Below are 25121 nucleotides of genomic sequence, written 5' to 3' on the forward strand. Positions count from 1 at the left end.
TTTAACAAAAATGAACTAAAGAGCTTTATTGACATCACAGTACATTCAAGAATAATTTTAAGAACATTACAGCTGAAAGAGAATGGCATGTTTATAGTCTTATTATGCACTATATTTTTTGAAAAAAACGTAATACAAAGAAATCCTATTAAGTAACTTGGAGCAGCATTGGAAAAAGTACACCTATTTACAGATTAAAAAAAAAAAAGATTCTGGTTTCACCTACACAGCCACAATGTGCCTCTATAATGAGACAAGCCCTTAAAACTCATGGAATTTTTTTAAAGAACATCATGGCATTCTTGCCACATCATTCCTCAGCGTTTACGACGGGGAGGGGTTGTTGATCTGAAAAAAAAGGGAAAAGACAAAATTTAAAAATAAAAATGTATTTTAAACTAAAAATCTGCAATTTTAAATAAATAATATTATATAGGATTTCTAACATTTAAGACTATGATTATTTATCAAGTACCAAACTGAGTTTATTAAAGAGAGAGAGAAAGGACACTTTCAACTTTGAATAAATTCAGTCAAATTTTTTAAAAAATCAGACAAAATACTTTAAAAAGTATACTACCTTGATCGGGACTTAGACTTGTGTTTGCGGCTTGCCTTCTTACCAGACCTTTGAGATTTCTCCATGGATCGCGATCGACTATGTTTAGGCTTCTTAGCCTTCTTTTCTTTGCTACTTCCTGGAGACTCAGAACTGCTCCTTCCACTAGAATCAGAGCCTGAATGTTTTTTACTATCTTTGGTAGTACTTTTCTTACTATCCTGTCTAGAATCATGTCTTATGATTTTAACAGATATAGAACCACTCCTAGAAAATGTTCTTTCACTTTCTCGTTTCCTTTTTAATCTATCATCCTGACTACTGAACTTAAAATCTTTTTCTTCCCTTTTTTGTTTCTCTTTTCTTTTATCCTGTTCACGTTCCCTTTCTTTGTCTTTCTTTTTCCTATCTTTATCTATACTTCGACTCCTCTCCTTTTTCCTCTCTTGTTCTTTAGCCTCACCTTTATGCTTATGACTGTTCCCACTAAGATTTCCACGTTGATCATCAATTTTACGCCTATCTCGACTCCTACTGCGACTGGCACGATTGGTTCGTCTATCCCTTGAGCGACTTCTACTTCTACGTCTCTCTCGGGAAGGACTCCGATTTCGTCGTCTTTCTCTTTCAATGCTATTTCTATTAGATCTCCTTCTATCTCTAATCTTTACCCTAGCCCTATTGCTCTCTATTTTAATTCTGCGAGAATAGCTTCTACTCCTGCTACGTCTAGCTTTGATTGTTGGAGATCTACTCCTACTGTGTCTCTTTTTCCTTTTAGGAGAAGAAGACCGAGAAGAAGTACGACTACTACCTGAGCTAGAACTGTATGAAGAGCTAGAGACAGTACTACTAGTACTACTAGTTCTGCTATTGCTACTGGAACTACCACTACTAGAACTTCCCGACCTACTCCTTCCTTGTTTTTCTTTTTCTTTATGCTCTTTTTTTGGTTCTAAAACTGATGTGGTTTCATTTGGAGTTCTCTTCTTTTCATTAACCACATCACCGTCTGCTTCTCTTGCTTCTAGTAGTGATAAACTATTTTGCTCTTTATGGATAAATTCATTCATCTCTTTTGTAACCCTTTCTGTTTGCTGCTTTTCTTCTGAAACAGAAAAAGACAAAAACACTAAGAAAATGTGCATGTAAAATTCTCATACTACCAAATGTCAAGCTACCAGACTGTAACAATACAACACCATTTTCAATAGAATTATGACGCAAGCCATATAAGTAATTCAAAATTTTTTAGTAACCACATTAAAAAAGTAAAAAGAAACAGGTAAAATAACCCAATATACCAAAAATATTATCATTTCAACACATAATTTTAAAAAATTCTGTTCTCTTTTTCAAGTAAAGTTTTTGAAATCTAGCATGTAATTTATACCCACAGCACATGCCTAGCCACATCTGAAGTTCTCTATAGCTTGTAGTTAGTTACGTTACCCTCCTGGACAGTGTAGCAAAATACAGTATCAAGATGTAGAGGTGGGTGTGAGGCAAGTAGGAAAAGACTTCCCTTTTGTCCAACTAAAGCAAAATTTTAAAGGTAAGTAAGTGGTTTATAGAGAAGTCTTAGCTGCTAACTCTTAATTACCTTAGATTTTTCAAAGAAGAAATTCTAAGTAAATTTTCTCTTTTGTTATTCCTAGTATTAGGTAAAGTATCTTAAGTAAAAAACTTCTAGGTTCTCTATTATCCTTATATATCCTAGCTACAAATTACTTTTCAATAGTCTTACAAATATATTTTTCCCATTTCAAAAGTCATCTTTTTCATTTCAAGACTTTTAGCAAGAAATAAAAATACCCTAAATAGCTTGGCTTATAGCCACTGCAATAAATGGCTCCTAAAACAACCAAACAAAAATTGTGACTTTAGTTTCAGTTATATCACATATTATTTATAATATAGCCTTTATTTTATCCTTTGATATTTTTAGGTTAGTTAAAAAATAAAAAGAAATACAAAACTGGACCAAAATTAAGTCTAAAAGGTATACTACACCTTCCATCTGTTTATCATGTAATAGCTGCTGTTCTTTTTCTTTTCTCCAAAAAGCTTCCTGTTTTTGCCGGATTCGATGCCGTAATTCTTCATCATCAGTGTCAGATGACTCAGATCCTCTGTCACTCCTCTCATCTTCACTGTCTCCTGATCCATAACCACCCAGTCCACCTGTGTGCATAAAGCTCAGTCTATCATATGAAAAAAATTATACTATGCACTAAAAACTTTTCAAGGTCTGAGAAGAAAGTTCATTTCTTTTTTCATTGCCTTTTCCCAGAAGAATACGCTTATTCGGGGTGGGGAGAAGTATACATTCAAACGCTTAAGGAGTTCACAGAACCTTCAGGCAAAGGTTACTTAATATCTTATTCTTTCTGGACTATTTCATATTTTTCTCAGTGTAAAGGAATCATAATGGGTTTGCTGTACTGTCCATACTAACCAACAAAACTACTTAACAGGGCAGTAACAAAGCCACGCTAAAGCTTAATGATGACCCTGAAAGTATTTCTAAAATTAACTTTTATTGTTCAAAGTTTAGAAATCCCTAGAGCTAAGCAATTTTTCCCTAAAAAAATTAGAATACTATAATCTCCCTGGTACAGAAATATTATGGTGCTGAAAATACTCCCCACCCTGAAATGATCTAAATAACCATAACAAAACCACATGGGCATTTGGTTCTACCCACTTCTCTGGGTCCTCACAAAAATTAATTTGAAATGAAGATGTGGAAAAGGCAAATTCAAGCTTTTACAGCCTTGATAATAATACCATGCAAATAGTAAATTATGAACACATCACTACTATTTTACTATGATAAGATAAACCCTTTCCTCTATATTAAAACTTGACTTGCCGCAACACAATCTATGTAAGTTATTAAAAGCATTAGTGGATAGGTTCTTCCCTAAGGCATGTATGCAATAATTCTGAAAGTGAGCTTAGATACTATCATGGCTAAATTATGAATTATTAAGTACAAACTATAGGTGTTCATATATAATTATATATATATAAAATGCATATATTGGAGCAATAAGGAAATCTTCCAATATAACCTGCCCCAATAAACTATGAATTAACCATCACATTTATAAATTTCTCACTGTGAATGCGTTAGTCAAAAAAATAGGCAAACCTTTTTAGACAGGATGACATAACCCTAAGACCTAGGTTTTTATAAACTGAGTAGGACTAATACAGTTTCAAAATAGAATACGCAGAGAGACAATGTATGTGTGATTTTTCCCTTTAGGCCCTCTCACAAATATGGAAAACACTTACCGAGTCCAGTGAGGGAAGCCAGTGCACTGGACTGTGCCAGCTGTTTTGCAGGAGCTTTGTATCACATCAACAACAGGAACAACATGTTAACACAAATAGCCACGATTTCATAGTCATGAGTCTATGGTATTGTTAAATCTACTACTATTGCTGCTTTTTGGGGAGAGAAGAAACATTAAAAACATAACATTCATTTTAAACCAGTATCATGTCTGGCTTTGAAATTATAACTCTGATGTGAGTTGAAATTGGTTTATAATGAGAAAAAATGTTGACAGGTATATCTGTATGTCTACTTCTGAGATTATGACATGTAACTTAATTTTTGTTTTCAATACATTTTTAAGGTGTTACTAAAAATCTAGGGGTAGGGAATCCCTTGCTTCTGTAAGAGATAAGTGGTAAACTAAAAATTGTAGGTTGATAATTCAAAATTCATTAGTCAAAATAAACTGTATCAGAAGTCACACAACAATGCCATGTTATCTATTAAAAAAAATCAGGTGAAATAAACTGAACACCAGGAATTTTCCACAATACATTTTAGAGGAAAACAGCATGATTGCTAATTTGTACTCATGTAGGTCAGATAAAACAAAAATATTTGTATAGCTTTAATATGGTGTCTACGAATCTAATCTTTAAGAGTTAAAACATGCAAGAGAATATTCAAATATCTGGTAGAAATCCAACAAGGACAACAAAAAAAGGCCAAAATAGTCATCAGAACCAAAATACCCCAGGAAAAGCAAAACCAGAAACACCAAAATATACCTTTCGTTGCTTTGCGGTGTGCATCTTTGGCTACGTAATAAATTTCTTCATCTGTGACATCCAGCAGAATTTCTGTCAGAAGCATTTTTGTCAGCAACATCTAAAAAAGAGCATTTTATACAGTATTTCTAATTATTATAGCTACTAATAGTGTGACATCTTCAAAAATATTAAAATGCAAAGCCATTTTTTTTTTCAGACAGTCTCACTCTGTTGCCCAGGCTGGATCATACTGGCGTGATATTGGCTCACTGCAACCCCTACCTCCTGGGTTCAAGTGATTCTCTTGCCTCAGTCTCCCAAGTGGCTGGAACTACAGGTGTGCACCACCACACCCAGCTAATTTTTGTATTTTCAGTAGAGATGGGGTTTCACCATGTTGGCCAGGCTTGTCTTAAACTCCTGATCTCAAGTGATCTGCCTGCCTTGGCCTCCCAAAGCGCTGGGATTACAGGCGTGAGCCACTGTGCCCAGCCACAAAACCATTTTATAAAATATTTTTAGACATCAGAGCAGCCATTTCAAGGAATAAAGTATCTTGAACATTTTTCTGTAACATCAAAACTTCAACAAAATTCCAGGCTGGGTGCAGTGGCTCACACCTGTAATCCCAGCACTTTGGGAGGCCGAGGTGGGCGGATCACCTGAGGTCAGGTGTTCGACACCAGCCTGAACAACATGGCGAAACCTTGTCTCTACTGAAAAAATACAAAAATTAGCCAGGCATGGTGGTGGGCACCTGCAATCCCAACTACTCGGGAGGCAGAGGCAGGAGAATTGCTTGAACTCAGGAGGCAGAGGTTGCAGTGAGCCAAGATCCTGCCATTGCACTCCAGCCTGGGCAACAGAGCGAGACTCCATCTCCATAAATAAATAAATAAATATTCCGAAATCATACGGATCAAAGAAAAAAATATTATAAATGTATCTGTATAGTAGACACACTGAATTCAAAACACTTTTTTCTTTCTTTTTTTTCCGAGACAGGGTCTCACTCTGTCAGCCAGGATGGAACGCAGTGGCACCACCTCGGCTCACTGCAACCTCTGCTTCCCAGGCTCAAACAATCCTCCCACCACAACTTCCTGAGTTGCTGGGACTGCAGGTGCACCTCACTATGCCCGGCTAATTTTTTGTAGAGACAAGGTCTCACTGCAGTGCCCAGGTTGGTCTTGAACTCCTGGACTCAAGCAATCCTCCTGCCTTGGCCCCCTGAAGTACTAGGATTACCCCAGCCTGAAATCAAAACATTTTAAAAAGTCCCTATTAATAAAGGTTTCTATAATTGTTTTAAGTTAAAAGGAGTATCTCTTCAATTAATAATACTGGTCAGCAGTTCTAGTTTCTGTTTTTTCCTCTAATATTTTCTCCAAAAAAAATTGCAAACAAAATAAATCCATGTACATAGTAAGAACTTTAACATTCTACCATTTGATACTCTTTCTCCTCTTCAGTCATCTCAGGGTCACTGTGCTCTTCTTGAGGAACTGGGGATGGACTTCTGGTGACTTTCCCACTACTTGCAGCCTCAACATTTTCAGTGTCTTCTTCTTCCTCATCACTATCCTATAAAAAATAATAGTATGGTAGTCCAAATTCATGTGTATAATGTAAAATCCTTATCTTACATACAGAAAATCTTAAACCCCAAATTAAAAAGTCTATGAAACAGAAATATGAGTGAAACTGCTATCTAAATTACATTTACTACAGATTTCATTTGATAATTTAAAAAGTATAACCTGGGAAAAATGTAAGATTACAAGAAGGCTTAGGAAAATAAATTGTTTTTTCAATTTTACTTTTCCCTTAGTCAATTTTAACCTTATTTTATAAATACCCAGAAAAACATAATGCCCAGAGACTGATTTAATTACTATCTATTACATATAATGGGCCTGAAATGAGACACTTATAGAACTTTGGATAAATGGACCATAGACATATTATTCAGTATAACTTTTACAGCTATGTATTTAAGCTATTTACCTAAAGTTGCACGACTTAAAATGAAAAATCTCTAATCAGATTTTTCAGGGCCAAGATCTCAGCTGGCCCTGAAACTCAGTAAAACATGCTTCTTTTTAGCTCATAATAAACAGATAAAAATGAGGTCTACTTCAGATTAAACAAATGCCAGCAGTTTGTCTCCTGTCTTTGTATGGTTTTAGGTTTCAGGATCCAGATTGCATGTGACCCTTTCCTTTGTCAGAGAAGTGTCCCCTAGTCACTTTTAATAATCCCACTAAGTAAAAGACAAGATGACCACCTAAATACTACTGTGGAAAGACTACGTGAACCAGGGGAAAAATATATGTAACACAATCCCACAGGCATTTGGGAGGAAAGAGGAAGGAAAATTTCCAAACAATTTTTGATGCTTAAAAAAAATTTGGAACACCACTATTTCATGTAAAGATTTTTTTTAAAAAAAGACTGGACAGAGTGGCTAACGTCTGTAATCCCAGCACTTTGGGGGGCCGAGGTGGGAGAATCATTTGAAGCCAGGAGTTCAAGACCAGCTTGGGCAACACGGTGAAACCCCATCTCTACAAAAAATACAAAAATTAGGTGGGAGTCGTGGTGTGCGCCTGTAGCCCTAGCTACTTGGAAGGCTGAGGTGAGAGGATTGCTTGAGTCCAGGAGTTCAAGGCTATGCTGAGCTATGACTGTGCAACTGCACTCCAGCCTGGGCAACAGAGTGAGACCCTGATCCCCCAACTGCCTAAAAAGACAAAAAAAAAAAAAAAAAAAAAAGAGTAACCTTTAACAGTGTCTTTCTGTTGCTTCTTATTTTTGTTACTTAACATCTAGAATAAAAACACAGATTTTGCATAGATCTTTTGGGAAAAATAAAAGTAATTTATAGAATTTAAGCAAAACTAATGCCTGCCAAAATCTAGTTATTCTGCTCTTCTTGAGACTTATTTCTAAAGCAGAAAATGGCCGTGCAAGACAGACAAATTTCCTGAGTTGCATACTGGCCAGTGCTGTGGCTATCATACCTGCTGAATAAAAAAGTTCCTAAACCACTCAAGCCATCTAACTGATGAAGATTTGAAGACTTAAAATGTTGTTATACTTCCAGTGCTCACGTCAAAAACAATCAAAATTATTACATCCTCAGGTATATGTTTAAATGTTCAAAAGAGGGAGATTTTATTTCTCTATTACTATTTTAATGTAGCTTTGTTTTATAATCTATCACCAGGGAGTCATCTGTACCACAATGAATGAATACAGATTGTTTATCAAGATCTAGCCAGCTCTCTGGAATGAAGTGTTTATAAACTTGTTGTCCCATTTTCTCCTTACTGTATCTTCAGTAACACATATATAAAATCATAATCCTCAATATACTTAATGAACGTAATCTTAGGAACATCACTCTAATACTTTCCTATAGGCTAAAATATCTATTTCAGTAAAGTTTTCACACAACCAAGATTTTCACATGGAGTTTCATGTTGGGGATTCTACTTACAAATTTACTTCTCTGAGGTAAACGAGGGCCATCCCCTCCTTCAGCATCTTCTGTGGCCTTTTTTTCTTTTTTGGACAATTGTGAACGTTGTTGTTCCATTCTTTCTTTCTCCAATTTCTTCTGCTTTTCACGTTCCATTTTTTCAAGACCTTCGCGAATCCAAGCGGGAAGAGTCCTGCGTTTTACTGCATCTGTTTCACGTGGGAAAAATATACGCAAGTCAGTTAAGTAAAATATTTCTACAAACTTGTGAGTAAATTTAAAAAATATCCCATTAAATATCATGCCTTTCTTCAATGCCATCACTTTTAATAACAGCAGGGACCACTGCTCTAGTGCTTAAAATCTGCCAGGACACAATGAAAGCATGTTAAACCATCATCTAATTTAATCCTTACAAAAGCCCTCAGAGATCACTACTATTACTCCACTTTTTTCCACAGGTGAGGAAACTGAGACTCGAAAAAATTAAGTGATTTGCTAGTAAGTTAAAAAAGCAGTAAAGTTAGAATCTTCCTAAAATGTAAAAAGTAAAGATTAACAAATGCTCCTGTCCATTAAATACTGAACAATTTAGAACTTTCCAGATATAAAGTGGCATAAATATGTATTTGTCACTTGAAATAGGCTGGCTCTACAATGTTATTTAAAAAATTGAAATTTTCTGCCAAAATACTTAGGGGAAGTGAAATAACCAGAGGAAAATTAATCTGACAGCAGTGCATCAGATGAACTAAGAGTGGACAGAGATTGAACAATTAGATTTAAAAGGAGAAGGGCTCATATATCTGTATAATGTACTGAAATGCCTACACTGAAGAAAATACCAACATGCTATGGCTAGCATAAATTTTCACTTCATCACAAAATCTGGAATTTAATGTGAAGGTTTAAAGAAAATTATTTAAACCTTTTAATTTCAGACCAGTATCATTTTTGTAATTTTAAGCTTTATGACCATAAAAAATAAAGTGTCAATTCCTAACACATCAGAGATACTCAAACAATTTTAAGAAAACAAGACATCCTTTTTATATGATAAAAAAGTCATGCCAATTGTGGTCCACTAAACTAAGTTAAATAGCTACCAATTTGTGGAGGCTCCTGCTTCACAGGAAGTGCAATAGGTGAACGCTGACGATCCCTGAATGATGATGGCCTTTCTCTTCGATTCTGGGGAGGTGCTGGAGGTCCTGGAGGTCCTGGTTGCCAATAAGGAGGATGAAATCCACCTTGCGGTGGACCAAAAGCAGCCCCATGCTGAAAGAGTATTGCAGTTTATTTTTTCTTCAAATTAATACAATATACTCTCTGGGACACACGTGTGTTATGAACTGGGACAGTAGAAATCCATGTGTGCAGCACATCCAAGAATTCCATGGCTCTAATATCCACCGATACTTCTATAGTCCCAAGAACCTAGGCTTACTTAAGATTTTCCGGCTACGTAAATGCAAAGAGGCTTCTAAAAGCCAGCTGATAAGCTACTTTCAAGAAGTATATGAAATTTTTCATTCTGAATCCATTTACAAGCTAATCCTACCACACTAAGACATCAAATAGATACTAATTTCTCTTTAACTAGACATTTTTGTCAATTTCAACATCCTACTTACAGTGAACAAAAAGTGAACTAAACAACTTAAGCTGTTTCTATAATCTTGCAGATATATTCATTTATAAGCAAAGATAGAAGTTAATGAATCATTAAATATTTTCTGCAATTTTGCTATTTTCAGAGGCTTTTCTAGGCCAGCTGCCAATACAGCTCTTTGTCTTGTTTACATGGGATCTACCATGCAAAAGTAGGGTAAGCAGATGCTCCCTGCCATTATATTTCTTCAAACAACATAAAAACTGTTGTATCTGTATACCAAGTATACAAGTATCTGAATATTTATTAATGAGAGGATTACCATCTCAAGGTGAATACTATATGTCCATTATCAAATCTACCCTAGAATTCATGAAATAATTCTTTCAAAATTTTAAATTATGATAGCAGTTTATAAGTTAATAATTGCAATCAGTTATTTCAAAATGACACCTAGCACTATAATTTAAGCGTAGACCCCGGCAGAGGGAATGAAGTAAATAAAGCCCAACATACAACACTATTCCCCACAGAGTTCTATGTCCCTAGGAATGAATTGGATGCTACAGAGGAAATTATATACAATTCCATTAACATGTCATGTCAGAATGGAAAAAAAATGACACTAGAAAAACAGTCATAATTCTACATAGCACAAGGAATTACACTTAGGAAAATGATCTATATTTTTTATTCATGTCTTAACCATGAGCTATATTCAATTACTGTGCATTCTCTAGTCTTTAACATTTAAATATACCATTTTGAAATATAAATTAGAAAATAAAACATCATATAGCTATTGCACTTATACATTTTTAATTTTTTCAAAAGTTTTCCCTAATGATCTTTTATACCATTTTCCTAATGAAATAAAAAAATCAGAAAACAAATTCTAATTATTTTAATACTCAAAAATTGATAACTGAGACAGAATGTGCTTATTTATACAAGTCTGAAAAGTGAAACACGTATCTTAGGTATTCTTGATGAGACACTTCCAAAGAATGGATTACGTGCACATCTACAATATTAAAGCAACAAAATATCTTTCACCTGATAGTCAAACTGGTTCACTGGCCCCACTGCAAAATTATCGGGTGGTCCACCAAAGTTGTGATTGTTCTGGTTAAATATATGCCTGTTGTCAGGGGCAAATTCCCCACTGTCCTGACTGTTGCTGTCTTCAGAAGGAGGAACAATGTCCATTGGGCCTGGTGTTGGTGGCATCCATGGCTGATCTGGAGGGGGGTGTGGGGGTTGCTGATGCATTCCCCATTCTATTTAAGATTTAGGCATAAAAACATTCAACAGGCGGTTATAACAAAATCAACACAGAATTTTAAGATCTCAAGAAAGATTTTTCAGTAAACATACAGATTTAAAAAACAACTTATGACTTCTTGGTCAAATTCCTTTTGTTTACCTTAAAAATAAGCAATGAACTAAACTGTCATATATAATTCAAAATGAGCTAACTCCACTCTAATTCATATCCTAACCAAATGCCCAAAGTTATTTTTAACAAATGTAACAAAATCCAAAGCACTATTTTTGTTGAATTTTTATATTTGTTTAGTAACAACACCACAAAAATAATACCTTGAGGTTTTATATAATTTCTTTCTTACACGAACACATTTATCCTCACAACATCCCTGTGAGGTAGGGAGAAATTAGGTATTATTTTTGCCAATTTCGGGAGGGAAAATCGAGGCACACAGAGGTAAATCACTTGCCCAGGGTCACAAAGTAAAGTAAAACTAAGGGGTAGGGATGCCCGGGGGAGTCATTTAAGAACTTAAACTTAGGAACTAAAACATTTTCAAATGTGGGGAAATTTCACTTTCAAGAAAGCTAGAAATGAACCACCTCACAGTATCAAAGACTAGAATATTTATGTTTTTAAAAGTAATCTGAATTCTCGTTTTTTTTATTTGTTTGTTTTAAATGAGGGACTCATTCTGTCACCCAGGCTGGAGTGCAGTGGCGTGATCACAGCTCCTTGCAGTCTCAATCCCCTAGGCTCAAGCAATCCTCCCACCTCAGCCTCCCAAGTAGCTGGGACTACAGGCATGCGCCTCTATGCCTGGCTAATTTTTAAGGTTTTTTTTTTTTTTTTTGTAGAGACAGGGCCTTGCTATGTTGCCCAGGCTGGTCTCGACTGAGGTCTCCATTCTTATAAGGAGAAACAAAAAGTATTAATAGGGAAAGGAGGTTATGACTTCACCATCAGCATACCCAAATGAGAGGCTGATTTCCTCCATAGTTTCAAGTGACTATTAAAAAGGAATAACACAAGCCGTGGAAGACTGAATTAGCATCAAGAAATCTACATCATACTGTGAAATAAAACAAACAAAAAAGTAAAACACACAAAAACTTATGAAAGATCTTCACTATCTGAAAAAAAAAAGGGAAGAAAAAGGTAGGCGGATGGTAGGGGCAGAGTATATTTGACAGACTAATTTGTCACACAGTGACACAATTTTTCTTTAATTAGAGGCTAGACATGTTTTACTCTGCCAGTGCTGCTTCTGAAAAGGCCAGAGGTTGCAATAGAGAGACAAAGAATGCTCTCTTCCCTAGATGCCAAGTGAGGTTTCCAGAGTGTTCCCAGCCCCTGTCAGCCTAGGAATGAAGAACCAAGAAAAGAATCAAACTGAGTGCCACAAAGCTAGCAGAATGAGTACAGAATAATTTTAACCACAAAATGTCAAAGTCAAATCAAATTGAAAACTGCCTATTCTTTAAGAAGCATTAATTTCCAGAAGTCATACAACTAAGCAAATTAAAAAATTTAATAATAATCTTCATTCTGTTTTTTAAAAGTCTTAAAATTGTGAAAACATGAACAACAAACCTGGTTGCCACATTCTGTTGAAGTTTGAATCCCCTTGGAAATTCCCATGATTGTTTGGACCAGATTCCATTGTAGACATATCTTGTCCATTTGGCATCATTCCTGGTGGTTGTTCTACCATGCTTTGCTGTCCTGAAGCTTCTCTTTGGGCAATCCAAGCTTGGGCCAATGCAGCCCAATCAATCTGGCCTAACGTAAATTAACACTGAATTCAGCATTCAGAATGTAGGAGTTAAAAGAATAGTGCCTCTATGTAAAACAAGCAGTTCAACTATTCCTTAGATCTTAAATATTTCAGACAGAGAGGGTATGAGGGAAATTAGAAAAAATTTTTTTGAATGAGATCTTAAATATTAAAGCATACTGTGTCTGAAAGGGTACTTAGCAAATAACCCATATTCAGGCTAAAAAATAATATAAACTACTTACACTTTCAGGAAAGAACTCCACAAAAAACACTCTTAACCCATTTCTAATATTAATTCATATAAAATTTATCCCCTGCATCTTAGTTTACTGAATTTTTAAATGTCATCACCTTTACAAAAAAAAAAACCACAAAAATAATCAAACGCTATCATTTCTTCCTTCAACATGTCCTATTTATCTTTCCAGGCCTGCATTCGAGCCTATAGGCCTTTGATGAGAGCAGCTACCTAACTCTGTTTTTCCTTATGGTTGCCCTTCTTTAAATAAGGCTCCCTTCTCTAGCCAAAACATGACTAGTGTAGTCTGGCTACAACTTCTTAGCCAGTCTTTATTCAAAATTCATTTCCCCACTATCTTGAAGACTCTCTTCCCAAGATACATTTTTTTAATTTCTAAATTTTTACGTATCTATCCATCCATCCATCCATCCATCCATCCATCCATCCATTCATCCATGATCCATCCATCCATCCATGTAGAGTCTGGGTTATGAGCCTGGCTAATTTTTGCATTTTTGGTAGCGATGGGGTTTCATCATGTTGCCCCGGCTGGCCTCAAACTCCTGAGCTCAAGCGATTTGCCCACCTCAGCTTCCCAAAGTGCTAGAATTACAGGCATGAACCACCGCACCTGGCCTCTCTTCCCAAGCATCTACATTTAACATTTCAAGATCTTTTAAATAATTTTTATTTTGCAAGTCCACCCAAAAATGCATTAAGATCTAATATTAATAAAGTAAACAAAGTAGAATAAGATATGTTTTTCTGCATCTTACTTTAATGAAGATTAAATAGGTATTCTCATACAGTTTGAAACACTGGCATAACCCCTATGGGGTTACACGTGGCAATGTGCACCTGAAATTACCGTGACTTAACAAACCTAGCTCTTTTCATAAGAAAATAATTGGACAAGTGAATAACAATATGCACACAAGATTATGCTAATTGTTTCAAAAAGTGAAAAACTATAAATAACAAAACACCCAAAAGTGGCTTTGTTAAATTATGGTACAATCCTACAATAGAATGATACAAGGTATTAAAAAAAGAAATAGCATCAGATCAACCCAGTGAGGGCAGAGCAATGTAAGTGGTCTTACGGATGAAACAAAATTGGCCACTAGTTAACAATTATTAAAGCTAAATAATAAACAAGGGCTCCCTATACTCTTCTACCTTTGTATGTGTGCCTGAAATAGTCCACAGCAAAAAGAAATTTTAAAATGATATAGCACACCATCCAGTTCAATATAATATACAACTTTAAGAGTCAGAATTCACAGAAGTGTTCTCCATAAGCAACATATTTTAGGCTTTTCTCTTTCTTTAGAAAAACAAGGACTAAATCAGTTTAAAAAATGTAAAATCTTCAAAAAGCTTTCTACATTTTGAGAGTCTTCCAAAGGGAAGTCCATTTCCTGCTATATATGCTATGGCAAGGCTATTTATGAGAAGATTAAATTCTGACCATAAAATGATCCAGTACACCAATCTCAATTCCATATCCCTTAATCCATCCCATCATGTGTCTTCTACCCATTTCCACATATCCAACCCCGCCCTTTCAAATTCAATTTGTTTCCTTACTTGGATCCTGTTGGTGCTGGAATGACTGCATCCATTGTTGCTGGTTCAAGGGCCACTGCTGCCAAGGCTGTCCTCCTTGATCCCACATCCCTTCTTTTAAAATATACTTGATTTTCTATCTTCAATAAATTAAACATAGTTTAAAAATTATAGTGAGTTATTTAATCTTAAAACCTCACATCAGAAATTATTATATGATGATACATTTATTTCATCAGAGGTCTAAAATTCTTGTCAATAGCTTGCCAGAGGCAACTAGAATTTTTAGAGTACCAAACGAGGTAGAAAATTTTATGTTAATGCTGGTCTCAGAATTTGGTGGCAAGCATAACACAATGAATTTAGCTCAAAAAAGACTTTAAAAAAAACTCTTTTTTGTACAATATAAATTTCTGGATATGTAATTATTTTGAAGATTGTAGGAAAAAAGTGATTTCATTTCTCCCCAATCAAGATTCCTTTAAGATAGTAACCACATAGCTTCAGCAGATGAAGAAAAATTCTTCCTTATAAATAATTACAGCTAAAAAAATGAAGAATGTAGAACAGAATTAGAAAACTATCATATTGCCAAAAGTAATAAAATATTAATTCAGGAAACCTTACAAGAAAAGTGGATGAGAAATCAGAAATTCAAAGGTTGCCAAAATATCACCCCTACAGATTATTAGGTGTCTACTATGCTCCCAGAATCACTAAGAATTCTCATAAAAAATGTTTAACTGAGTCCAACTGAGCTTTTGGATTTTACTTCCAATATAAAGCAATTTTAAAGGATAAAGAAATGAGATAAACGGTATTAAATCCAGAAAGTAAGACAGCCTCCAAGACCTGGTTTCTTAACATATAAATAGCATGGAAAAGATGGGAGGGAAGGTACTTTATGTTAATAACTATTAAATTTAGGAGATGGTATGGGGGGGAATCATCACACTAGCCCAACTTTTCTGTAAGCTAGTCTGAAAACATTCCTAATAAAAGGTTTAAAAGTCTTACAAGTCTAATATCTTTGTACTTTATCCAACACTGATACACAACCCTGTTCAAGAACCAGTGACTCACATAACCAGGGCATGGTTTCTTCTTTATTTTTGTATCCCAAGGCTTAGCTCATAGCAGGCATTTAATAAATGTTTACTAAATGAATCCTTCTAGATTGATCCTTTCCTGTATGCTAAAAAGAAGATAAAAGCAAGCCTTTGTATTGCAGGATCACAAAAAGTAGGCAAGTTGGATAACAAAAAAAATAGAGATATTAACTCTAATAGGACAATTGGCGATTACAATTCAGGCTTTTAAAGGTTTCCAACTCGTCTTCGCAGCATTCCCAGAATGCCATACAGGTATAGTTCTATCTGCGGCAGATACTAATCCCTCAAATGAAGAACACTGTGAATTATGGGAGGTGTATTTCTTTGTCACCTTGATTTACTTATGAGTCAAATGTACCTGTCTTCAAGTTACACTAATGTAATCAATTACAATGACATTATTAGAATATGGCAAAATAGGCACTACACAGCACAAATGAGGCCAACAACTGGTTTGGGTATCAGTTCCAAGTTAAATATATTGTTTTCTAACCTCTCTTCAGTGTTTCCTTCTTCCTCCCCTTTTTGTCCTGTCCAGTTTCCCAAGTACGCCTTTAGAGTCCTTTAAGGCTAAATAGGTTATCAGAGCCCTTGAAAAGTAACCTCGCTTACAACTTTAATTAAGAGTTAACAAATAAATAGGAAACACCAAGAAGACACACCAACTGCTATTTAAACTGACCTCAGAGGTTCACCTTCTGTTTAAAACTTAGGTTGATTCAGACTACAGCTTCGAAGCATAGCAGCAAGATTATGTATGCCCTAGGGGGAAAAAAAGTAGATGTCTGCTTATAGATTATCATGATTCGCATAAAAATAAATTCTAGAGATGCAACATAAGCGTGATCATCTCCAAGTTAGTCACTTTTCCTTGCATTAACTTTATAATGGGGAATTATTTTATCATAATAAAATCAGGGAAAAGAGATACACCAGAAATGAAGAGGCAAAGCTTTTTAACATCTTTTTTCTTTCCAAATCTTTTATTTACTTGAACAATTCCTTCATAATAAAAAACAATGTCAAACAATTTAGAGATTGAGAAAAAAGGAACAACAAACATTTGAAATGAAGATCTCATCCACCTATTAACTTAGATGATACAAGGTAATAAAATATTAATTTAAATTTTCCTATAGAATTCTATGTTTAGAAATTAACATTAGCAAGGAGAGAACAGTTTGTTCCTGAAATGGTTTAGTTTCCTTTTTATTCAATCAACAGCTTTTTACAGTTGAAAGAAAGACAAATTTATTCATCTTTTTATCTTCAATAAGGTACAAGAAAGCATCTTGCACATAGCAGACACTAAATAAATAATCAGTGTCTAGCTATTACTTTCTGTTTAAAGGCTAATGATGAGGAAGCTGTTAACTTCTACTTATGAGAACCAAAAAGCTTGCTGTGCTTTCCAACGCTTTAACAGCTTATCAGAGTTCAATGCATAATTTTTCTGTCTTAAGTTGTAAACTCATATAATACAGACATTATCAACAGCTCTATAAAGTGCCTACTGAAACTGAAAATGTGCACTTACTAAAACCATTTAAATGATGAAAATGATGTATAATGACTCCCTACCATCATTCCCAATCCATAAATTTACTTTTCCAGAAATTACTCTAAATAAAGGTTGTTTTTCTTACTCATGTTTAATGGTTGTCATGGACAACTTTTTTAGTTCCCCTTTTAAGTTTTCTGGTCACCACTTGTCACCTAGACTTCAGAGCACAGGCTCTGGTTCAGGATGCCTACCTACATCCGTTCGTTAGTGGTGTGAACATAAGTAAATTATGCTCTAACCCTTGGTTTTCCAATCTGTAAAACAGAAGACCTAAATGTCTATACCCCAAAGGATTATTGTGAGGATTAAATAAGAAACACATAAAAACTAAGCATCAGAAGTTTCAATTCATGGTGATTAATATCAATACTAGAGCTTTCCCACCATCACTTTTGGTAGCACTCTTCAAGTTAACAACTATTAGGGGGTTTTAAAAAAAAGGTGATCGGCCGAGCGCGGTAGCTCACGTGTGTAATCCCAGCACTTTGGGAGGCCAAGGCAGGTGGATTACCTGAGGTCAGGCATTCAGGACCAGCCTGGCCAACATGGTGAAACCCCCGTCTCTACTAAAAAATACAAAAATTAGCCGCGCGTGGCGGCGGGCTCCTGTAATCCCAGCTACTTGGGAGGCTGAGACAGGAGAATTGCTTGAATCTGGGAGGCGGAGGTTGCAGTGAGCCGAGATTGTGCCATTGCACTCTAGCCTGGGCGACAAGAGAGAAACACCATCTCAAAAAAAAGTGATCAAGCCAACCCACTTCTGCTCAACTCCATTTTCTTTTCCAGAAGCAATCTAAAACTTACAGAGGTTTCACTTTATCTTTGAAAGAATTCTTTAGTCTAAATTTGTCTTCCTGTTTCATGGGTTGAAACTTTTATTGTTATTATTATTATTTTTTTTTTTTGAGAGGCAGTCTCGCTCTGTCGCCCAGGCTGGAGTGCAGTGGTGCAGTCTGGGCTCACTGCAACCTCTGCCTCCTGGGTTCAAGCGATTCTCCTGCCTCAGCCTCCTGAGTAGTTGGGATTACAGGTGTTCGCCACCAAGCCTGGCTAATTTTTGTATTTCAGTAGAGACGGGGTTTCACTATGCAGGTCAAGCTGGTCTCGAATTTCTGAACCAAATGATCTACCCACCTCGGCCTCCCAAAGTGCTGGGATTATAGGTGTGAACCACCACACCCAGCTGAAGCTTTTATTTTTTAAAAAAAAAAGTTTTCCTATGAACAGAGGTTTTAATTTGCATATTTTCAAGGGTTTGATTTGTATCACCTATGATCATTTTTCTGTATGTTTAGAACAGCCACTTCTACTTTTGCTATATTTTTAGAAGCTTTTCTTCCCCAAAGTTTTGATGGAAGCTACTATTCAAGTAATATAATGTTTTGGACACTTAGGCTGAGAAAAATACAAAAAAGATGTGAAATTGGGAAAAACAGAGCAGAATAAAAAAACAGTAAAGAAGGTGATGGTAAGTTAAGGAAGTTAGGGGCTATTTATTAAAGCGCTTTAATTAAGTCTGGAGTTGAGAAACTTGATTTAGTTACAGAGGATGACTACTGGATGAGGGCACAGGTGGAACACCAAATGGTTAGTCTTTTTAAAAGACAATTTACTGGCTGGGCATGGTGGCTCACGCCTGTAATCCTAGCACTTTGGGAGGCTGAGGCAGGTGGATTACCTGAGGTCAGGAGTTCAGGACCAGCCTGGCTAACACGGTGAAACCCGTCTCTATTAAAAATACAAAAAAATTAGCCAGACATGGTGGCACTGGCCTGTAGTCCCAGCTACTCAGGAGGCTGAGGCAGGAGAACTGCTTGAACCTGGGAGGTGGAAGTCGCAGTGAGCTGAGATAGCACCACTGCCCTCCACCAGCCTGGGTGCCAGAGCGAGACTCCGTCTCAAAAAAAAAAAAAAAAAAAAGGCAATTTACCATTACGGCATCTTAACAAAACGTACATGCACATCCCTCTGACCCAGCAATTCCACCGCAGGGTCCTAAACCATGAATGTGAATATTCATACCATAATTCAAAAATTGGCAGCATATTTTGTAACAGTAAACATCTGGTTTCAGTGACATTAAATTAAAGGCAAGTTAAATAAGTTAGAGTGAACCATACAGTTGATTCCTATTCAGCCATTAAAATGAATAAGGTAGACTGCTACATACTGGTACGTATTATCGTACAAACTGCATTAAGCGAAAAAAAGGGACTACAATCTGTCCCTTTTCTACAAAATTTTAATATAAGTCCAAATTTCATTTTCATGACCAGAGTTACCTGTTTTGGATAAGATTATCAAAATTTACTCTAAATCCTATAAGAAAATGAGATACAGGACATTTGCCCAATGTCTCACAGTTGAAGAAGTTTGTGTAATTTGTACTGCCTGTACTAGTCATTATGGACTGTGTTCATTAGCTTCATTTGATTCTCTGTATCTTTAAAAATCTGTATTTTTTCTAAAAATACACATTGATAGAATAAAATAATTAAAAGAATACAGAAAGATATAAAATAAAGATAAAAAATACCTGATTCCTATTTCCAATTCCTAGAGCTTAGCAGTTTTGAGAAGATTTTGTAATTTAGTAATTTTCTATACATAACTGCATTCTTTTTTTTTTTTTGAGATGGAGTCTCGCTTTGTTGCCCAGGCTGGAGTGCAGTGGTGCGATGTCGGCTCACTGCAAGCTCTGCCTCCCAGGCTCACACCATTCTCCTGCCTCAGCCTCCCGAGTAGCTGGGACTACAGGCGCCTGCTACCACGCCCGGCTAATTTTTTGTAGTTTAGTGGAGACAGGGTTTCACCCTGTTAGCCAGGATGGTCTCAATCTCCTGACCTCGTGATCCTCCCGCCTCAGTCCCCAAAGTGCTGGGATTACAGGCGTGAGCTATCGCTCCCGGCCCATAACTGCATTCTTAAAAAGAAAAGGCCTCAAGTGGCATCATTTTTCATGCATTGGGCAAATGTTCTCTGTCTCATTTTCTTATAGGATTTAGAGTAAATTTTGATAATCTTATCCAAAACAGGTAACTCTGGTCATGAAAACAAAATTTGCACTTACATTAAAATTTTGTAGAAAAGAGACAGATTGTAGTAAAGACTTGTTATAAAACTAGGAAATACTTAAACTTTTATATATGTTTCAGCACATAGCACAATGCTTGATAAGGAGTTTCATTAACTATTGTTTAATTAAACAGTAAGATTACTAGTGATTTTATGGCAAGGATTTAGGAACACTACTCTTTCTTCCTTCATCTTCACCATAGTATCTTCACTACTAACAAATCCAACAAATGCAAAATCTAGAAAACAGAAGGAATACACAGGCACAACACAGTAATCAATGGATACATATTTTAAATTTCACTATGGTCTAATGAAATAACATAACGTTGTACCATTAAAAATGACATTTACAAGTTGGTTTAAAAATGATTTGGAAAATGTTGATAATTTAAGGATGGGCATTTGCTACCCTCTTCTTTACCACTGTTTGAAAGCTTTCATTTAATAAGTTAAAGATGACATACAATACTTTTTATAGAGGGTCTGCATTAAATTTTCATGTTTTTGTCTTGGCTCAAACAAAAATCTTCTTTAGGGGAGAGAAAACATTTTATAATAATTTAAATTCTCCATAATGTTTTGTCCATATTAAGTGGTTAAATATTTACAATTCACTGAAATGTTAGCAAGTAAATACATTAATGTTCAACCATGAAAATGACATTCCAATATTGCTACTGTGATTTTATAATATCAAAAATTGATTCCAATTTATTCACTCTTCCTTTAGACTTAATTTTAAAGCTTGTTAGGCTTGGGTTTTCAAGTTTGGAGAAATTTGATTAATGACGGGCAAGGCTGCAAGACTTTCCTAAGAGTATTTCCCTTTATGGGGTAAAGTGAACTGCTATTTCCTTGGAAAACAAATGGGGTCTGGGAAGAACAGAAAGATGAATAACCAAGGTTTGTATCAGATCATCAAAGCCACCACACACTGCCGCAAAAAAATCAAGTGATAGCTATCACCAGTGTTATGGAATGAATTGTGTCCCCATCCAACAGATACACTGAAGTCCTAACTCCTGATACTTGTGAGTATCAAGTGATACTTGTGAGTATGTCCTTATTTGTAAATAGGGTCTTTGCAGATGTATTCAAATTACAGTGAGTTCATATTTGATTAGGAGGGACCTTATTAAAAAGGAGACATAGACACTTACAGGGAGAACGTAACATGACCACAGTGGTACAGATTGGGAGTAGATGGCTCTATAAGCCAAGGAACATCAAGGATTGACAAGAACTACCAAAAGCTAGGAAGAGACAAGAATCCCCTACAAAGCCATTAGAGAGCATGCCCTACCAAAACCTCAATTTTACACTGTTAGCCTTCAGAACTGTGGAAGAATAAATTTCTGTTGTTTGAAATCAGCCAGTTTGTGGTAATTTGCTACAGTATCCCTAGAAAACTAATACAACCAGAAATGGCCATCATCTATTTTATCCTTTTCTTAAATGGATCTATATTAGAACTTCATCGCTTTGAGGTCCTAAAACAACTTGTTTAAATGACAATCATTTATTTATTATTGAGAAAATCTCACTCTGTCGCCCAGGCTGGAATGCAGCGGTGTGATCTCGGCTTACGGCAACCTCCACCTCCCAGGTTCAAGCAATTCTCATGCCTCAGCCTCCCGAGTAGCTGGGACTACAGGTGCATGCCACCGCGCGAGGATAATGTTTGTATTTTTAGTAGGGATGGAGTTTCACCATGTTGCCCAGGCTATCCTCAAACTTCTGGCCTCAATGATCCATCCTCCTCAGCCTCCCAAAGTGCTGGGACTACAGGCATGAGCCACCCCGTGTGGCCAAAATGACAATCAGTAATATTTACAAAAGTCACTCAGAGACTGTGACAGAGATGGATGAGAATTAAAATGTGGTATTTTAAAGTCCTTGAGCATCAACTACAAAATCAAAGAGCTACAGAAACACATCTATCATTTGATGCATAGGATGAAATATTTCTCAAATCAACCACAAAGCTGAGAAGCCAGAAAATACAACAATCCTCTTCACCCCTGACATTTCAGTCTTACATGAGTTGACTGACCTCAAAGTCAAAAAAGAATTTATTTGTTTAATTCAGATTAGGTGGAAATGGCACTGGTAAAGATTAATCTTGTAATCATTCGAAATACGGAAAACAGAAATTTTGCTACTTTATGTGACATGCATTTTAGTATATACTGAAATACTTGCAGCTTGTAGCTCAAAAGATTATTTTAAAAGTGGAGGACAAGCATGGCGGCTCATGCCTGTAAACCCAGCACTTTGGCAGGCCAAGGTGGGTGCATTACTTGAGGCCAGGAGTTCGAGACCAGCCTGGCCAACATGGCGAAACCTCCACTCTACTGAAAATACAGAAATTAGCTGGGCATGGTGGCACATACCTGTAGTCCCAGCTACTTAGCAGGCTGAGGCAGGAGAATCACTTGAACCCGGGAGGCGGGGGTTGCAGTGAGCCAAGATTGTGCGCCACCACTGCACTCCGGCCTGGGAAACAGAGTGACACTCTGTCTCAAAAAAAAAAAAAAAAAAAAATTGGAGAATTGGAGAGTTGGTTATAAATACCCCCCCAATAATAACTTAAAAATAAATGCAGAGAGAGAGCCCAAAATGACACCCTAGTAGCAACAAGCACACCTAGGCACGAGAACTTGGTTTTAATACCATTCTTCAATAAAAGGAATCAGAGATCTTTAAAGAAATAGCTGACTCTAGGACTGCGACAGGAAATACAAAAGATGAGTCTGGAGCATGTATACTGCCAGGAAGTAATAAAGTGCTAAAAAAAAAAAATTGATAGGAACATGTCAAAGGAGAACAGTAGACAACTCGAAGAGCTGCCAATGGCCAAAGCTGGTACAATTTGAGCAACAAAATAAAGAAGTACTGGATTATAATACAAGTTATGTAATAAACATCCACAAGCCCGTAAGGATATGATAAAATAAACTAACAAATAAATGTGAGGGAAGACACAAATCTCCCACAGAGAATTCCAAATAAATTATGTAAATATTCCACCCTAACTGAGGAAGAGCACAACTGTCCATTCAGTAAGCGTGGGCTCTGCAAAGTGACTTCCTTCCAAAGAGAACAGTATAAAAAGGGGTGGGGGAAGTAACTTTACAGTGGATAAATCTAACAAACGCTACTCCAGAAGGATGATCAAGGTCAGTAATAATGTGATAAGTCACCTTGATAGTATGTATCCTTGATAGCATGTGTTGAAAAGGGCATCTTACCTCTGTGATCTTCCCCTGATATAGTCCGTAAGGCCATTTTAATCATGAGAAAATCGTCTGGCAAATTCCAATAGCAGGGCACCCTACAATATACTTGACCCATACTCCTCAAAAGATGTCAAGGTCACTGTATTAGTTTGGTATGCTTGCCATAACAAAGTACCAAAGACTGGGTGGCTTAAGCAACATAAATTTATTTCCTCACTGTTCTGGAGGCGTATAGTGTAAGCTCTATGGGGTTGATTTCATTCTAAGGCCTCTCTCCTTGGCTTGTGGATGGTTGTCTTCTCCCTACGTCTTCACATGATCATCCCTCTGTGTCCTACTCTCTTCTTATAAGGACAGCAGTTATTAATATATTGGGCTAAGGTCCACCCTAGTGACCTCATCTTCTTTAAAGACCCTCTCTCCAAATACAGTCACGTTCTGGGGTACTGAGGTTAGGACTTCAAGATACGAATTTTAGAGGGGCACAAGTCAGCCCTTAACAGTCATCAAAAATTAGTTAAGCCTGAGAAACTGTGACAGCCAAGAATATACAGCCTAAGAATATACAACAACTAAATGTAATGTGATATCCTAGCTGGCATCCTGGAACAGAAAAAGGACTTTAGGTAAAATGTGAGGAAGTAGGAATAAACTATGGACCTTAGTTAATAATTTATCATTATTGGTTCATTAGTTGCAACAAATGTACCATACTAACATCTATTAATAAGAAGAGAAATTGTGTGTGTAGTGGGGACGTCGTATGTGCTCAACGTAAACAAAAACTGTTCTAAAACATAAAGTCTATTAGTAAGTTAAAAAAAAAAAACTCTCAAGAACATCTTTAAAGAACTGTTTTATTTTCTCTATAAGCCCTTTGCCACTTTACAAAAAAATTCCACAAGTAAAATCTTTAGTAGTCTGGTTGCTGTTGTTTTCGCCCTGCTGCACTCAAATGAGGAATTCTAAGTTTATTTTGTTTTACTTGGGGGCAGGGGGAAGTAAAAAGATGTAAAAGATTAATGTTGAATTAAAATCTTAAGCTAGAATGTTAATTTAACAACCCACAAACAAATTTGTCTAATGCTCAATTTGTTCAGATGACGATACTATCCACCACACGGTAAAAAACTGAAATATTGGATACTACCTTTAGCGAAGCTTAACACATAATATCCATCATTGGGTAAGAACACACGAAAAACACAAACTAAGGAACTGCGCCTGCGTAGTCAGAGCCTCAAAGGGTATAAGCTCCAGGTCGCGAGCCCCCGCCTCCTCCGCCCCCATGAACCCCCTTCCCACAAGGGGGTTCCCACTGCGCACGCGCAGTGTTTAACGGCCGGTCAGGAACCCAACAATTAGTCCCTTCTCGTCCGAGAGGAAACTCTGTGAGAAGATGGGGCCGTGAGCACTCTCTTTAACAAGGACATTTCCTTTTCAGCGAAAGCACCGCTCTGATTTACCAAGTCTGGCGGACCGCACCGCTTTAAAGGAATGAGGTTCCAGCGGTCGCGCCAAGCAGCGTACGCAGCCTATTTTAAGTTATGCTAC

At 36.4% G+C, this 25121-nt stretch overlaps 1 protein-coding gene across 11 annotated transcripts in view; it reads right to left on the minus strand.

Annotated features, from left to right (window-relative positions):
* The window catches only part of PNISR (PNN interacting serine and arginine rich protein), a 26293-nt gene continuing 1172 nt past the window's right edge, over positions 1–25121 (minus strand). The window contains exons 2-13 of one of the 11 annotated variants that reach the window (XM_009451709.5): positions 16369–16448; positions 14596–14714; positions 12578–12766; positions 10771–10994; positions 9209–9380; positions 8121–8311; positions 6065–6202; positions 4637–4736; positions 3863–3916; positions 2573–2743; positions 581–1667; positions 1–348 (exon numbers count right to left, since the gene is read on the minus strand). In XM_009451709.5, coding sequence (XP_009449984.1) covers positions 318–348; positions 581–1667; positions 2573–2743; positions 3863–3916; positions 4637–4736; positions 6065–6202; positions 8121–8311; positions 9209–9380; positions 10771–10994; positions 12578–12766; positions 14596–14683 — 2445 coding nt within the window. In that variant the 5' untranslated portion in view covers positions 14684–14714; positions 16369–16448 and the 3' untranslated portion in view covers positions 1–317. Of the gene's footprint in view, positions 349–580; positions 1668–2572; positions 2744–3862; positions 3917–4636; positions 4737–6064; positions 6203–8120; positions 8312–9208; positions 9381–10770; positions 12346–12577; positions 12767–14595; positions 14715–16368; positions 16449–25121 lie in introns of those variants that run through there. The other 10 variants (XM_009451710.4, XM_063813297.1, XM_009451711.5 and 7 more) reach the window with 10 other exon arrangements.

This window comes from Pan troglodytes, chromosome 5 (genome assembly GCF_028858775.2).
Source record: "Pan troglodytes isolate AG18354 chromosome 5, NHGRI_mPanTro3-v2.0_pri, whole genome shotgun sequence".
In the NCBI taxonomy this organism is placed as follows: domain Eukaryota; kingdom Metazoa; phylum Chordata; class Mammalia; order Primates; family Hominidae; genus Pan; species Pan troglodytes.